This window comes from Idiotropiscis lumnitzeri, chromosome 5, assembly GCF_059441095.1.
Source record: "Idiotropiscis lumnitzeri isolate Australia: NSW breed Sydney's pygmy pipehorse chromosome 5, RoL_Ilum_1.0, whole genome shotgun sequence".
In the NCBI taxonomy this organism is placed as follows: domain Eukaryota; kingdom Metazoa; phylum Chordata; class Actinopteri; order Syngnathiformes; family Syngnathidae; genus Idiotropiscis; species Idiotropiscis lumnitzeri.
Window position 1 is genome coordinate 23,426,619 of NC_142395.1, and position 18,170 is coordinate 23,444,788.

At 39.7% G+C, this 18,170-nt stretch overlaps 1 protein-coding gene across 1 annotated transcript in view; it reads right to left on the minus strand.

Moving 5' to 3' along the window:
• LOC148337336 (CUB and sushi domain-containing protein 1-like) overlaps window positions 1-18,170 on the minus strand; it is a 377,282-nt gene that overhangs the window by 231,118 nt on the left and 127,994 nt on the right. The window contains exon 4 of the mRNA XM_088296642.1: window positions 16,262-16,478. Coding sequence (XP_088152768.1) covers window positions 16,262-16,478 — 217 coding nt within the window. The remainder of the gene's footprint in view (window positions 1-16,261; window positions 16,479-18,170) is intronic.

An 18,170-nucleotide genomic window follows, 5' to 3' on the forward strand; every position in this document is an offset into this window, starting at 1 on the left:
CATTTAAATGAATCGCATCAATGTGTATCCGCGACCCAAAGTGATCGAGTTAATTAATTCAGTACAAATTAATAAGGCCTACATTTGAAAAGCCTGCATAACCGGATAATCACTTGGCAAAAGTCAATATGCGTGCAATGATGCTGCACATGTGGATGAATGCCGGCAATGTAAACAGAAGTTGCTTCCCAATTGTCCTGCTAAGAAAACTTTTAAATAGAGTACCGCCTTCAAACTCTGGTATCCGATCGGCGAGTACCAACCAGTATGGTCCCGATACCGGCTATCGACATTGGTATCAAGCTTCAAACGCTCCAAATGATATTTTTAATAAATTTAGCTTTGCTATGGGACAATGATTTTTTTGACATAATTTTTTTTGAATATTATTATATTATTAATATTAAGGTGAAGAAGAGGTCTACAATAAAGTTGTAAGATCAGCAGTATAAATTCAAGCCTTTGTCGATGGTAGCTGGGAATTTGGACACTTTGACAAATATAATTGCTCAAAATGGCTTCATCCAAAAATATGATTTGGACTTTTTTCATCAAAATATTTGTTTTGTTTTTTTTTCATAACAATTCATCAATTTATTTTTGGAATATCGCATTTTTTTCCCCCTCATAATATCGCAACTTTATTCTTGAACCTTGCTTTTGAAATAACTTTCCACTCATAGTTTTACTGTTTACTTTTCCTTGTGGTTGTCACCACCGATCCACGTGTACGCTTCTGCGGTGCTCTTCTGCATTGTTGTCAATGTGTGTGTGTGTGTGTGTGTGTGTATCTCTGTGATTTTGTGTACGACCACAATGAAAAGCATATAATCCACTGCTATGGGCAATATCAACAGAGGAACGACTGCTCTAAAGTAGGGCAAGCTCCCCTTCCACATAAACACACACACACACACACACACACACACACCGTCCCCACATCACCAGTCCACTGTGCGGGGAAAGGCATTATTTGACAAACCGTTCAAATGAATTCTCTTTGCTTCTGAGAGAGAGCAAACGAAGCGAAGGGTGGGGGGGGGATTAGATGTAGGAAATGAGCATCAGGAGAACCCCCCCCACCACCCACCACCACCCTCCCTACCCATCTACGTTCTGTCCACCTCCCTCTTCCTCCCCCTTACATCAGCCTGTCTTCAGTGTCAGGTGTATCTAAGAATCCCACGACACATGTCCTCTTCATGCAGGTAACTGTCCCTTTTTGTGTGCGAGCGTGTGTTGTACGTGCCTGAGTGACTGCGCATGGCTACATCTGTGAGGATTTCTGACAAAGTGTGAACGTTAAAAGCCTTAAAAGTCAAATACATCCCCTAAAGGGTGTCAGGCAAGGGCACCTTTACACACTCTTGCTGCATGTATGTGTGTGTGCTTTATGCGCCCAACCGCATATATCCATGCCCATATATCTCAAAACCATAATAAAAACACAGGTAGGCACTGTTGTTTTAATTCAGACAGTCAACCAAAATGGTCAGGAGTGATCGGCCGATATGATTTTTTTTAGGGCCGATACCGATCGTTAGTAATCATGGAGGCTGATTACCGATATTTGAAGCCGATATTCATTTGTTGAAAAAAGGTGTCAAATGGTGTCAAAATTTTAAAAACTAAAAATTCCAAAACTCGATTTAGTTTATATGACTTTTAAGTACATATTCATTAATCAACTTTCGGGATTTACAACATGTTAAAGCTTTTTTAGATCTCAAAAAATAAACAGCTTAGTTTTAAAAGTCGAACAAAAAGTGTAGACTGAAAGACTGATATTTATTCAAATTTGAGCAAAGTCTGTTGCCTTACCTTCCTCTGCTCGCGGGACCTCTCCCGTAGAGCGTGTGACCCGAGGTGAAAAAACAAACAGGCAACTTTACTGCTGATTGGCCGCTACCCACGGCACAAGGAGCCAATCATATGGTGCTGTAGGCGGGCAAATCTGCTTCTGCAGGCAGGGCCACGAGCACAGCAGAGAGAGAAGTGTGCTACAGCGAGCCAAAATACAATAAAACCAGCTCCGTTGACGATAATCGGCAAAATTCCAAATATCGGCCCCGATAATCAGCCCCGTTGATAATCATTCTATCCCTAGGAAGAACATTCTTCCATATAGAGCTGGATAGCTAGATAGATAATTAATTTTACTGGGGAAATTCAGCTCCCAGTCAATGCAACAAAATAAATCCATTTGCACATTCACATTAATCCACTAATCAGGCTAAGACAGGCAGCTAGCAATCAACCACTGAATCCAAATGATCAAAGTAAATAATTAGACCCCAGTCATGAGCCACGTTGCCCTCATTTGAGACCTTAAACGGTCTAATTGCTGTTGGGACAAAGGACCTCCTGAAGTGTACTGAAATGAGTCGCCCGTTGCGACCGAGGTGAAGACGATGGTTGGCAAAGTCCAGGATGGCCTGGAGCTTGTTTTGTGTCCCCCGCTGCTCCTGATGCTGTGTCATCAGTCGGTGAATGTGGAATCAGTGTGTTGTACATCATGTTGAGAGACATCATTAGATATCAGGATATGTGACAAATGTTCAAATTGTTCATTGATGGAGGGAATCATTTGTTCCTTCTCTGTGCTGCAACATCACCACCAACTAGACTGCACATCTCAAGTACTCGTTTTGAATGTTATTACTCCGTGAAATGGCCGCTGCGTTGTTATCCAGACCATTAGAATGGCTCCGATGGGGAATCCAATACGCTTGAAGGTTGCCGGTACTACGATGAAACGCCTCTCTGTTTCGAGAAAAGGTTGAGTCTGTACTTACTAAATGAGCAAATGCACTCGATCTGCAGGATTGCAATTATCCTAACACCCCCCCATCTGTGTCTGTATTGTACTTTACTTGGCATCGGGACAATACAAATCTACGTGCTCAGTCAGCAGTTGAGAGTTTATTTATGAGCTAATTCATGTTGGTAACAACTTGCAATTAAGTCTGTTTTATATATCCCAAAAAGGTCCAGAAGGATTATGGACTGAGAAAATGCATAATTGCACAAAAGCTGATGTGCATGAATACGAAGGATACAGATGGAGCCTTCAAAGTCTGAAATCAACATTCAACTGAAATGGAATTTTAGTGGCCGCAATCCCAGCACCTGATAACAAAAGTCTAATATCATTTAAATGGAACTGGACAGTTAAAGATTTACTGGCTTTTGGTTAGGGTTGTATTCACCGTAATTCAGGACTTGATATCAGACGAGATTGAACAATTTTTTATAAGCGGCGAGTACCAACCAGTATGGTCCCGATACCGGCTATCGACATTGGTATCAAGCTTCAAACGCTCCAAATGATATTTTTAATAAATTTAGCTTTGCTATGGGACAATGATTTTTTTGACATAATTTTTTAGAATATTATTATAATATTAATATTAAGGTGAAGAAGAGGTCTACAATAAAGTTGTAAGATCAGCAGTATAAATTCAAGCCTTTGTCGATGGTAGCTGGGAATTTTGTGTTTTGTGTTTACCGATTAACGACGCATCTATATTGATCTAGATCAGGGGTGGGCAAACTTTTTGATAGAGAAAATATATGCTTTCATTTGAAAAGAAAATGAACAAAGGCATCATAACAAAATATGTCTTAGATTGCGCCTCCTAGTGGGGACACATCAGAATTACAGGGAAAATAAAACAAGGTTGACTTATTTCATTTTTTTCCAAGTTCGGCGGGCCTGATTAAAACGTTTAACGGGCCGCATGTGGCCCCCGGGCCGTAGTTTGCCCATGCATGACTGATCGAGACAGTTTACTCTTGGGACCTTGAGAGCAAAAAGAAGAAGTTCCCAACCACTTGACTGGTTCAAGAATCTCAGTTCTACCAAGCTCTTCTCAGATACATTTTTTTATTAATTTTTTTTGGTTTCCACTTCAAAATACCACACCCAATTGAACTCATCAGTCCGAACAAGGGATGCTGACAAGCAACAATGTGGGCCAATGAAGTCACGGCAAAGCTCTTGGAACAGGAAGTGGAGATCTCCAGTAGTTGTTTTCTGGAACTTGGTGTGGATTTAAAACAATGATGTGGAAATAACATCCAACGGTCTGTAAGTTGAAAAGGACCGTGGACTATCATTTAAACAGCGCGATCAGTTAGATCCGAGAGTTTGCGAGGAAAGAACAGAATTTACCCCCTGCTAAAAAGGGACTTGACTCAAGAGGGTGAGCAGCCGCATCTTAGTGTGCATATTTGCCAGGACTTAAGGGGGACTTTGCATATCGAGACGGACAGCAGCTGTGTGGAGGAAAGATGAGCATACCTTTCTGCAAACGCGGATGGAGATCGTTCAGTGAGTTGATGCCTGTTCTGTCCACGACAGTCATGACACAAAATTGCATATACGTATTGGATTTTCCCCGACTATAAGCGGCTATTTTTTTCCTAGATTTCGAACCATGCCGCTAATACTACGGTGCAGCTTTTTCTTTCACCAGTAGGGGCGCTGTGTAGTTCATAAAAATACAATTTTTTTTTTTTCTCTTGGTTCTGTTCTGTTTTAATTAGCAAAGTTGTTGCCGTGTTAAAAGTAATAAATCAGTTTATGTACCTTTATGTGCATTCACAGTACAAAATCACAACTATTTTTTTTTTCAAACTGTGGCTTATAGTCTGGTGCGGCTTCCCTACATGTGAACATTTATCCGACAGTTAAAAAGTTAATCATCACTTGACAAATCATTGTTTCTCAGTTGAGCTCTTTTCACTTTTTTCCGTGTTATCCATCGCCTGCTGTGTGTCCGCTCTTGACTGCTGTTCGACTTGTGTTTGTTTGACTACGTTGCAGCCCCTGCATTAGAACTTTAGGTTTAAAAGGGTCATCAAGGTGTTCTACTTTTCAATGGGATATCATCACCATGGTAACCGGAGACCCCCGATATCCTGTCTGCCATCATTCCCTGTTCTCGTGACGTTGGATTCAATTGTTTGACACTTCAAACACATTCAGCTGTTATAATAAGTATTTATGCATTTTTATTTTATTTTTTTAGGAACGCGTCAAGGTGTTAAAAATGTATCTTCTCAGTATATTTTCAGATTTTTTTTCCTTTACATGGTCAGCACTTAAGGGATTTATTTTCCTAAATTGGAATCTCACTAGCATCAACGCATTATGTTAAGATGATGAAACACAAAAGTTACCCCAAAATAAGTTTCACAAGCAAATCGTAAATATTTGGACAAATCAAGACCATCTTCTGTGGGAGCTGTTTTTGTCTGCCTTAAGGAAGCACCACACCAACTCAAATTGCCTTTTTTTTTTTTTTTTTTTTTTTTAGATTTGAGAAATGATATTGATCAACCTTTAAAGATATTCCCTGATCACTATAAACGTCATGGCAAGAGCGAGACAGAGCGCAAGAGAAAAAACCTGTTCTTTGGGACGCGGCTTTAGTCTCTGGTGTGTGTTCCAATTCAAAGATTGCACATAAGAATCTGATATATTGCCCAGTGGACCAGTACTAGTTCTTGGGATGCGATGTGCGCAGCGGTGGCTCTGCAGTGAAGTGATTGTATTAACACTAAAGTGGCAACTGTAAAGGTCTGATGGCCCGGGCTGGTAACCCTGCCAGCAGAAGGTTCAAGATGCCATCTCCTCCGCCTGCCAACATCCAATCTCCATTTGCTCTGAGTATTAACGACATTTACAGGCTCACATCAATCTTCCCTCGATGATTTTTAAGTGAACACGCAGCCTCTACACTTAACACACATTCCATTTTTATCTCTCCTTCCCTCCTCCGTGTCAGCAGCTCCACATTTGCCAGCAATTTTTGTCCACTCCGAAGTTTTTTTGCTAGGTAGGAATGAATTTTGGATAAACTACAAAAGGAGTGCGTTGCAAGATCCCGCCTGAAATATTCATTTTAGGTGTGTTTCGTGTGACAAATCACCTTGGCCGGTCCATCGGATTTGGCAGCTGTCAGTTATTTGTCATCACTTATTTCTATCTACCGGAGCAGGAATTGCCGACCAGAGTAGCGTGGCTCACGAGTGTGCCATGAGAGAAAATTTGAAAAATCATTTCACCTGTCGGGAGACACGGTGGCGATTGGTCAGCACGTCACAAAGGTGCAGGGTTCGATTACTGGCTCCGGCCTTCCCGTGTGGAGTTTGCATGTTCTCCCTGTGCCTGCGTGGGTTTTCTCTGGGTACTCCGGTTTCCTCCCACATTCCAAAAACATGCATGGCAGGCCGATTGAACACTCTAAATTGCCCCTAGGTATGAGTGTGAGCGCGGATGGTTGTTTGTCTCTGTATGCCCTGCGATTGGCTGGCAACCAGTTCAGGGTGTCCCCCGCCTACTGCCCGAAGACAACTGGGATCGGCTCCAGCACCCCCCGCGGCCCAAGTGAGGAGAAGCAATATAGATAATAGATGGATGGATGTATCCTTTAAAAGTGTGTTTAAAGACCGTAAAAATACAATTTAAAAACTGCCACAAATGTTTTAATAACATGCCAAGGATGTGTTTCGATATCACAGATTTCACTTATTGCGGGGGGGGGGGGTGTTCTGGAACGTAACCCCCACAATGGAGGGGCATTTAATGTATACCTGCTTTGTGTTCCATTAAACATGACCAGATTTCAGTAAATTAAGACCAGCTCAAAATTATTTGAGGATTCATACTTTTGTGTGGCATTTCATTTTTTTCAAGATCACTACGAGAAAAAAAAAAATTAATTAATTAATAATAATAAAATGGTTTATGGCCAGAATTTTTATTCTTTTGTGCTCTATCCAAAAGATTCCACTTTGTTGAATCTATTTCTTCGGGCACAAAGCCAGCAGATGATCTCCACATAGATAAAGTTGTTGTCTCTTTGGGTTTGCTCTATATGGATCTGCCATGCACACATCATCGATGGATTAATGAGAGAACAGGTCTGCACAATTTGCGAGGACAACTCATATAATAACCTCGGAAAACCAACCTCAACACCGACTCGCACACAAGTCAACCACAAAATAGAATGTTCCAATTATTTGCAATACAATCGGCCTTCACAAGCAAATTTGACATTTCAATCCACCCACCAAATTGTAAGCATTCATACATATGCATATTAAACGCGAGTGTGTCTGAGAACATGCTCGTGAGTTTGCACACTCAGACGGCGAGAAAGAAGGAAATAACGTCAGCCGCATGACAAATGGGAGAGAATTGCCTCGTGCAAACATAACACCCTGCACTCATCTTTATGGATCCACTGACAAGCCATTCTTGATTATAGCGTATACATCCCCTGTCCACAGACAAGAAAAAATGTTACGCGGCATCTCTACTAATATTGTCAAGTTTCCGGTGGTTGAAATGTACTGCGATTCCGAACGCACCGTCATGAAAAACCGTTTCATGAACTTTTTCTCCCACATATTTCTATGTGGGCATTCAAGGTGTGTTGATTTCATATTCACACCATGCAAACACCCAAAGGGAGGAGGGGAGAAAAAAAAGGGAGGATAAATCCCAGCTCAGATGTTCTAAAAATGACAGGCAGCCATTCAGTCAGCCTGTTAGTCAGCCAGTCGAGCAGTGCGGAGAAGAGCGCCAGTGGCGTGGTATCTAAACGCCTGTGCGCATTATGTCTTATGATGTATGCCATTTGGAAAATGCAAAGCAGGAATCAATTGCTAGGCCCAACACATTTTATTCAGGTTGTACTATAGATACGACGGCGCCTTACTAACTCCTCCCGCTGTTGCAGCTCAATTAAAAAAAAAAAAAAAAAAAAAAAGGCTGTATAATGTCAGCGCCGATTAATCGGCGAGCCTTCCGGTGCAGGTTTGGATTGGTTTCCTCGTCGCTTTGTTTTTCAATTTTTTTTGTGTCGTTTATTGCCACACTTTTTAATGAAAGGGGGAGCAGGTATGTGGACTTCCATTCCATTCTTATGTCCTGTCATCCAGTGAATGTTTGAATCCTGCCTCCAATTTTTTTTATGCTAATAAAGATGTCCTTTATTAGTCCCACAATGGGGAAATTATTTTTCATTCGGCCCCTCTGTCAAATTTTAGAACGCACCAATCAAAAAGTTTGCACACCCCTGCCCTTAACTAAAACTGACCTGAGTAAATGCATACGCGATACTGTTTGTAGAGTACAGACATTTAAAGGAGTGTTTAAACAATGTTAATGTACAACAATCCCTTCATTGAGCCCATCCTTGAGGAGCAGTGGGCGGTAACCGCATAGTGCCCAGAGAACCAATGTAGAACCTGTCCAAAGATTTATTGCATTAGCATTAGCAACCTAGAGTAAGTAAAATTTAAGGTAACTTGATTTAATTTAATTTTGACAAACTAATCAACTTGCCAAGCTGGCACCTTTATAAATACAGCATTTTTGTTGTGCGTACAAAGGAGTAACCATTGTGGAGAAGCAATTTATGGCATCAAAATGAGGATTATGTGCGTCAAAAAGACAACCTGGAGACAACTTAACTCATTCAATACCATTGACGGATAAATACGTCAAAATCCATTTTTTTTTTACTGGGCTGGTTGTGAATGAGTTAAGCAAATCTCAACCGGAGCATAGCCTCAGTTTCCTATAAATGAAGTGTCAAAATGGTGACTCGGCTGCTTTTCACCTTTGCTTGCCCAACTCGGCTTTCTCTTATTTCATCTCTCCTCGGTGCTGTCTCTCAGCATTAACAGGTGTTTTAGTGCAGTAGGAGGCCCGCTGACCTAAATATTCTCATCAGTCCTACCGTCAACTCCTGCTGAAACGCTTCCAAGCCTGCCCCCAGTGACCGTCTCTGTCACTTTCATTCAGTCTAACGGCAGACTATTTAGGTGTTAGAGGCTCTACTTGAAAAATTAACAAGCACGTACGTTATGCTCTGCATTCTAAAGAAGACTTTGGCCAAGGGAGAAAAAAGAAATAAAAATCTCACTCCTAAATTAGATACTAGCAACTGATGCTAGTACACGTTGCGGATTCTCGCTCACATTTTCCAATTACATTGGATAACTTAACAAGAGGTAAGTGTGAGGTTAAATGATCGGATTGGATGAAACTTTTCTAGGACTGATGCCAGAGCTTTGAGAAAGGAGTTTGCAAGAAGGATCTCAAAGCATGCCTGCTTCAAAACTGAAACAAAAAACACAGCTAGTGATTGTGACAAGCTCGGATTTTCTCCGTTTCTGAAGCAACCTTTTTTTCTTGATGATAGACATTGTCCTTTTTTGTGAGGGAGGGAAAATTTAATCTTTTCCCTGCCTAAAAATATTTTTTTTTATTGGGAATACAGTAACAGCATTATAAACCTGGAAATATGTTTCATAACTTGGATTTTCTTTACACTATTAAACATTTATCATTAGTTTACAATCATACCATTATTTAAGATTGTAATTATTGCCATTGTTTTATTAATTAAATAATGTGCCATTGTGCGTCATCAGGTGAGTGAATGTCCGTAAAGTTGAGTTAGATCAATTTACTAGCAAATGATGATGCTGCGCATTGATTTTAGCCTCCAAGTTAGAGTCTTCCCATTTTTAGAGACGTACAAAAAGTCAAAAGCCAGAACAGATTGATTTCAACATTGTCTACAGCTTCCCAAGACTTTGAGACACAGTTGTCATTGACGCTATGGCAACGCCATGCATTTAGCAACCGTAAGAGAGTTAGCTCTTTACTTTAGCTAGCTTGCTAGCATCCACCCAACGTTTCCACAAACACACAACAGCATTTCTACAAGTTTACCTGCCAGAGTTTGCTGGTCACTTCTAAAAAGATGTTAAGATTTGAAATCACGCTTAGAAATTTTAAGCCCGTGTTAAAATATGTGAAGGAAATGAATTCATATGTCGCCTCCAAATATGTGTATCAGCTGCCGATCTTGCGGCATTCACTTATATTTTTCCCCGTTCAACTCTTAATGTGGAAACTGCGCTCAACTTTGTGATGAGCTGGTGACAAGTCGAAGCAGCTTAGAGAATTATCAAGAACACAATACGACACAGGCAGACGGACAGAACTACCAAGTGCAGAGGGACTTAGTTCGACTAGCTTTAGCATCCCCCTTGTGTGTTTGTGCGTGTCTGTGTGCGTGCATGTGTGCGTTTAAGTCTTCGGTTGGCCCCGGGTCGCTTTGTTGGCGTGCGTCTGTGCCTCCCTCCTCACCTCAACCCCCCCCCCAACCATCCTTCCTACCTTCCTCCCCTCCCCTCGCTCCCTCTTCATGTCACTCTTTGCTTCTCTTGCGGTAGTCTTGGATTAGTTCCATTGCCTGGTTATCTAGTGTTGGCCTATTTTTCACAGGAACGCGTCGGTTTTACACTGTACTCGCAAGAAGTGATGGGATAGTGGAACTTTGACGATGCAAGCACACTTCTGAAGTTGTTGACACGAAATATGTTTGACAGGTTAATCTGGGATTGTAATCAGACATGCAGAAAGGAAGACAAGCAATTTTCCCCTCACACATACACACTGTCTACGTCTTTACTTGGCCATGTTCTATCTTCCCCCAGCAAAGAAACTCTCCAAGGCACCGAAAGAGGAAGGCAACAAGAAAATCAAAAAAGATATTATTGAACCGATGTACGGAAGAGTCATCCATTGCCCCCCCCCCCCGGGGCGTAGTGCAGAAGTATGGGGGCATCAACTCAGAAAAAAAAGAATACAATCCATTGAATACACTCATCCACAAATGTTTTAGCTCCACATGCATGTCAAACGAACTAAAAAAAAATAAAATAAAATAAAAATAAAAAAATTATAAAAATAGCCTGGGGTCGTATGAGATCGAGTTTATTTTTTTTTTGTGGCGTCTCCGTTTCATCTCAGCGAACTAGACAGAAATGTTTGCGTTTAAATAATTTGGTGAGCGTATAATTTTCATCCTATTTGATCTGAAAGACAATTTCTTGACCTAATTTGGTCCTCTTCTTCTCTGATTAGAGACGGTATAAAACAATGTGTGCCATCTAGTGTTGAACGTTAGTATTACAACTCAAAACTGCTACGTAAATATTTTTCATTTAAAAAAAATGATCGAGGTCCACTTCGAGTGATTACAAATAAGGAAAACGTATTGTTTTCGCCGAAATACCACAATTACTCCCACATAAACTCAAAGCCGCAATCCAGTATACCCTACTGAACAGTACCGTTAGCACCTGTGCTAGCACTAAAATACAGTTAACTAGACAACATTACCAATCGCAGAAGATGAACTGACACTATTATCTCCATACTGCGAAATGCAGCAGAACATGATTAGCAAGCATCCAACGAGCTAATCAAATCAATACCAATATCCCCAAACATTATGCTAACACAGCAAATCCACGCATTCTTCAGCAATAAACTCCATTTTCAAAACTTGGGTCCCTACTTTAAGATGGCCTTTCAATAATTCACAGTGGGTAAGTATGAGAGATGGTGGCAGTAAAAAGTGTCTACGGTCAGCTGGATTTCACTCAAATGCATTTGATTTCCGTGGTGACAAGCTGCAGAGTGGCAATTGAAAAGTAACTTTTAAACATCTTCCTCAGCATATTCTAAAATGTTGCAACCTACCCATATTCCCATAAATCAAAGTGTTACTTCAAGTCTTCATTTTTCAATACAGAAGAAAAAAAAATGGTTTGACAGGAATTTGGAATTTAAGGATACGGCGAGGATGGGCATTTTTAACTTCAGCAAGCGGTGGGCGGATCTTGGCGATTGTGGTGAAGCGGCTTTTCTGTTTCAAAAACAAATAAGAAATAAAGATGCGCACACTGTTGCCATCTTTCATCAGCGTGAGTGGGATGGAGGAGATTTACTGCTGCTGATGCACAGCTGGGGCCGCCGAGGAGAAGCCTCAGATGTCAGGTCAGCCCGTCTTTTCGACGAGATTGCAAAATTTCCCCACACAAGGTCTGAGGGCAGTTGCACGGCTGTCTGCGAGAGAAAGATATCGCCGGACTCCTCTTTGAGAACAAAAGAAGGCATTCAAGCTCCGATTGCTTTTGCTCCGAACGACCACGCGAGCACAAGTGATGGGTTCACGTCAGTGTGGGGAGAAGGCAGGTTTTAGGTCGCTCAACAGACCTCCGTTGATTCCACACACACAGCCGTAAAACACGAGCAGCCAGAATGAACAGACCACCGTAAAGGCTTCAATCTTTGTCACTTGTAAAATCAGGGAGGAAATGACATTCGTGAGGGAGCTTAGTTGCGATGGGCTAAGTTTCATTTAGATCAGAGCCAATTTTGAAATGTAGTCAAATATCACATGTTACATAATATACCATTTCAGTGTTTCACAACTGGTGGGTTGGAACGCAAAAGTGGGTAGCGGACAGGTAGTAAAAAGTTACGATTTACAGGGTAGACTCTTTTTGACAGTATATTTTTCCTTAACAGTCCATTAATGTGGGTTGCGACTTTGCTACAATAGGAAAATGTGGTTCGGCATGTGACAACAGTTGAGAAACAAAAAAAAAAAACGAGCTGCAATATATTTGTTTATATTTGAAAAAAAGTATACGGTAGTGCCTTGAGATATGAGTGACCCAAGTCGTCATACGGCTGATTTTTTGCTTTGACTTTAGAGCATTTTGTGTGGAAAATTGCATTTTTAGTTGCCAGGGCTGTAACGATTCACTAAACCTTCAATTTCATTCAATTTTCGATTTTCAGTTCCCGATTTCAATTTGGTTAAATTTTGATTTGTCCTCCGCCCACCCCCAAACGAATAACTAATTTTATAACTAAAAAATATTTTCATTTGAATATCTGCATTTTGTCTTTGTTACACAGAGTAACTTTTTTTGTAATTTTACCCAAAAATTGAAAATAAAAATCAATTTGACTGCTTAACTATATTTTTGTCTTATCAGTGTTTCATGAGTTCTAAACCTAAACATGAAAATAAATTAATGTAGAATAAAATATATGTATATTGTTATTATAAATCCTATATCAATAATTTATTTTTTTTATTTTTGTATTTTTCAAATTTTTTTTTCATTTTCATCGATAATCTTTACATTCCTAACAGGTGTTTAAATTGACGACAACTTCCACATACATTTTGACGTAAAGTATGTTTTGAAACTATCAGGTTATTATTTAAAACACTGACACTTTGAAGCTTAAGGTGTAAAATAATCACATCATTAATTGCCGATTATTATCATTAGCAGAATGAAAGTGCCGCTTTCAATGGGTCGAGGAAAAAAAAAAAAAAAAGTGGCGTTAAAAGAAAAGAGCATCAGCTGTGAGGGATTGGAAAATGGCTCGAAGGGGCCAAGCACAAGTGAGCTGCTGGTACACTTCACTCTCCTGTTGTCTCGACACAGCTGGACTTCACTGGAGGCTGTTGGCACAGCTGTCAACTCACCTCGTGTGAAGCCTGCACGGGGAGCAATGATTGCGCCAACAAGCTTCACCACACACACACACACAAAATGACACACACTTTTGTGATTGTGTTTTGGTCTTCAGATATTATTACTGTAATTGTAATTAATCGTAATGATATGTAACTTGTATTTGCCTAATTGGAACACGCTTCCAATGTAAGGTGCAAAACATTGCGGCGGATGTATTTCTCAACCTAACCGAAAGCAAAAAAAAAAAAAAAAAAAACTTTGTGGAGGTGGTAGCAGTGGTGTATAAACGTAAAACACCCATGAGCGCTTATCATGTGGAATTCAACAAAAGTTTTCAAGTTAAACACCTTTTAAATAGTTGGAGTCAAACAAGATGTCAAGCTCAGTTCAGCAAGCTTCTAAAGAGGACCTGATTTTTCGGTAGTTTGCAGGTCCGTGAACATTCGACACCAACATTTAGTGCAAATGTTTTATGGATTTTACATTTCACTATTACAATTTGATCATTTGTTTTTACACGAGCATGACAACAGTGTTAAACATGTTGCTTAAAACATTACCTGTAGAGTTAATAATGTGTTTCTGATTACAAACTGTTTGACCATGAAACTATTTCTATTTCCAATATAAAATGTGTTTTAATATTTATGAAAAATTAGAGATTGATTAGTTGTTTTTTTTTGGGCCGATATACTGTTTCATTGTCTCACAGTAAAGTTGTTTTTTTTTTGTTTAAACACAAATCTACGGAGGCAATCTTGTAAATGTGACTCATTTTTTTTGGTTAGAGGCTTTATATCAGGGGTGGGCAAACTTTTTTGATTGGTGGGCCACAATGGGTTCTAAAATTTGACAGATGGATGGAGTGTTTTGGTAACCTCACCTCATCTGAGAAAAATAATACATTTAATTTTAAATGAAAATGAACAACAGCATTACAACTAAATATCGGTCTTTGACACACCGGAAGTATTTAGAAAATAAAACATTAACAAGCTTTATTCATTTCATTTTGGCGGGCCGGATTAAAACATTTTGGGCCGCATGTGGCCCCCGGGCCGTAGTTTGCCCACGCCTGCTCTATATAGTCTTGCCAGAATATATTTGGTGAGCGAGCGAGGCATGGCTACACTATCATTATCTGAATCATCAGAGTTGATATGCTCTCTGCGGGAAAAAAAATGTGTATTTTCTAGAAGTCAGTCAGCAGTCCTTTTGTCCTCCTCTGGGCAAACCACTAAATAGGTATTCTTCTCACTCAGAGACATAATAAAGCTGCTGGATATAATGTTTTAGCAAAAAAATAAAAAATAAAATAACACTGTTATCCAAAACTGCACCAGCAAGCTGAAACGCAACAGTATGTGCCTTCCCAGCTCGTCCCTCCTACACACAAACTCGGTGATGAATAAGCTCCCAACAGCGAGCCAACTCTTTGGACGTTGTTGTAACGACCCCGACTGCACTGCAACAAATCACCAAATAGCAATGCTGCCAGTTCAGCGATGCCTTTGAACTTATTTGGCATTCTGGTATGATCATGTTAATGATCAACATTGGCGCATCTCTGTGACATGTTTATTTTATAGATAGAAGAAGTCCAATTTAAAGTTCAAAGAGCACACTTGAAAATGACATCAATTTGACAGTAAATTGTTTTAGAAGAAAAGGAAAAAAAAAAAATTAAGCACCGGATGGCATTGTAGTTATGGCTGTATTTATTGCACTTCATCCCATTTCTCAAATTAAACACAACTAATGACGCTTATTTGGGGCTTTCAAACGCTTCTTCACACACCCGTGTTTATCGCTTCCGTCTTTTTGCCAACTTCTCGTTATTTGTCTCGCTCAGATCAACTCGCTGATAAAGGGCCAGTACACAAAACTGCTCTGAGTGCAAATATTTGAATTCGTCACACGCCGTATTTGACGCGGTTAGGGACGATTAAAGGGATGGACGAAAACCGACTTCCGGCCTGGCTTAGTCCATCGGACGGTTGGATCGTCTGCCTATAAGATTCTATTTATGTCTGAGGTGTGTTACGAGTGAATTTGTTCTGATGATAGGGTCCAAAATTGAGTCAGCCCAACAATATCAAATATTTAACGTTTTCAGTATTTATGACCAAAAATCTTCGGGGTGGGTAAAGCTGACTACACTCGGCTTTTTGATTCTGTGAGGTGTGCCGTGAACTGAATAATTAGAGTATGTTGAGAATTTTATTTTTGGTGTACAATATGGAATTCATGTATTTATTGGAACAAATATCGTATTTTATTATTAATGCAAATACTGATCAAAGGCAGTGATCACGCACCTGAGCCGAAACATTTCGCATTATACCTCACGCTAAATAGTTAAAGATCCTCATTACTCGTTCATTTTACCAGCCCCTGGTTGCAAATTTTAGATGTGCGTTTTACAATGTCTAGATTAATAATAAATCAATGATTTAATGAATAAGAAAAATAATTAATTACTCTACAAATATAATAATATTTTAAAGCAACTTCTAACTGTATATTTAAATGCAATTAAATAATTTTAGGCAGTAACTTCCCCAACACTGTTGACTTGATTTTGCTTCGGTAAATTAAAATTAAGGCGAAGTGCACTGTCAGTAAAATACAAAAAGATAACCGTTCTGAAAGTGAGTGCTGTTAAGTCGAACTCAGTTGTCTTTTGCCACATAAATTGAAGTATGAAAATCGGTGTTGAAAAAAACCCCAAACATTCCTCTACATTTAGTGTCAGAAGGAAATTGTGCGCGACAGAAAATGTGTCAGTGCGTGCGTTGACACCATTTATCAGGTTCGAATGACAGCGTCGAAAAAGAACCGATCACCACAAAAAAAAAAAAGAATTTTATATTCTAACCTCATTTTTAAGTTCCCAGGCGAAGGTTGTCCATCAAATACAGACACCATATCAAAGTCTTCCTCTAGTGCGAGCGTGACGAAGGTGAGCTGGATCCTGTTTCGCTCCCCTGTTATTATCAGCCACGTACAGTTGGCGTAGTTGGGATAGCCGTGGGGGAAGCCAGGCGATTCTATCGTTCCGTTCAGGCCTTGGATGACACCGCCACATGATTCCGCTGCAAGAAAAACAAACAAAAACACTAAATCAGGAATTGAAACTTTTGGTCTTCAAATATTATTTCAATCGTTATATAGTTCACATACTGTAAATAGTCAAAGTCACATTCGACAAAGGTTTTTAGAAAATTTGAAAAAAAAATGGTTGATGTGTTTATATCTTTGACGAGAAATTCTTACTCCTTTTAATTTGTGTCATGAGTTCCATTCACCCCCCCCAAAAAATGTTTTTTTTAATAAAAGTCACACTCTCTAATTTTCTACTCAATACGAATCGACAATCATGTCAATAAATGGAGTAAAAAAAAACAAATGTTTTTGGGCAATTTTTCTTTTTAATTTCAATTGAAATTCTGCTGCTCCTTTTAGTATGACCGCCTTGGCTACTTGGTTGCAATATAGAACAGATATACGCAAATACATGGAGACGCTCGCAAGTCGTTCATCCCAGAAGGAAAAAAAAAACAAAAAACATGCCTCTAAGTAGTTATATTACCTGTCTACATGTGTTGCGCCAACATTTGTGTTTAAAAACCTGTTGCAATTGCTGGACGCCCGAACTTTTTGGACGCCTGTCTATAGTGTTTGTTAGCGTTAAAGTGAGCGAACTTATCGAAATCAAATATTAAAATTATTTTTTTTTTTTTTACAGTAAATAAGACATTAAATCTTAGTGTCTCAAATTTGAAATCAATTAAAGAAAGCAAAATATTTTGAAAAACTTGTAAGTCAGGTCATTCGTAATGCATAATACATCCTGCCAATACAATGAAGACACAGCGCTAAAAAATGCTACGCTAGCCACAAAAAAAAAAAAAAAAGTTATAATTATCCCTGCTTTGCAAGCTGTGAGGGTTCATTCAGTGGTCGTTCATCCAGTTGGGAGCTGCAAATGGCTCCTCTTTTCGCTCGTACACGACACGATGATTGTCGCCGGTGGAGGATAAAAAAGTTGGAATCAGACCTGATACTTTGCAAACGAGATGTTTTGTTCGCCAGCCGCTCAACGCCGTTGGTCAACATTCACTCGTTTATAACGGTCAATTTGAGGCTTTTTATTATAAAATGTCGTCTGAATGCGATGGAATGTGATTTTGAAGACACTGTACAAAGTAGCTTGAAGCGTTAATTATTCATAAAGTACACTACAACGATGACGGCGCGCATGTGTGTGTGTGTGTGCTCATTCTTGGAGGAAAGTCAGGCCTTGCCGGAGAATAATCTGTCAAGTTAATTGACAACAATTGAATTCGTCAATGTTACGGTTTTAAAACACCGTGTGCAAGTTGAGGTTTGAAAGGAGCAAATATCTAGAAATGAGTTGCGCAAACACATGCAAATGTCAAAACAACAAATAACAATAAGCCACTTGAAACGTCAGCGTGGGTTCTATGACTAATGTTTGCGAGCGTTAACAAAGTACCGTCATTTACTCCTGCTCGTTTTTATTTCTTTATTTTTTTTTTAATTTGCTGCTGCTGTCCTGAAGCAAGACTTTGTTCATTTTCTACCTGACATCACCGGAACATACATCAGCGTGTTTCCGACATCAAAGTCGGCGGTAATTGTTTGTCGGATTGATTTATTAACCTTTTATTATTGAGATAACCCGCACTCTCCCACGGGGACGACTCGTGCGTCGACAAGGACGAGAACCAGTCAACCAAACGTTTACAAGTCAGATTCTCCCT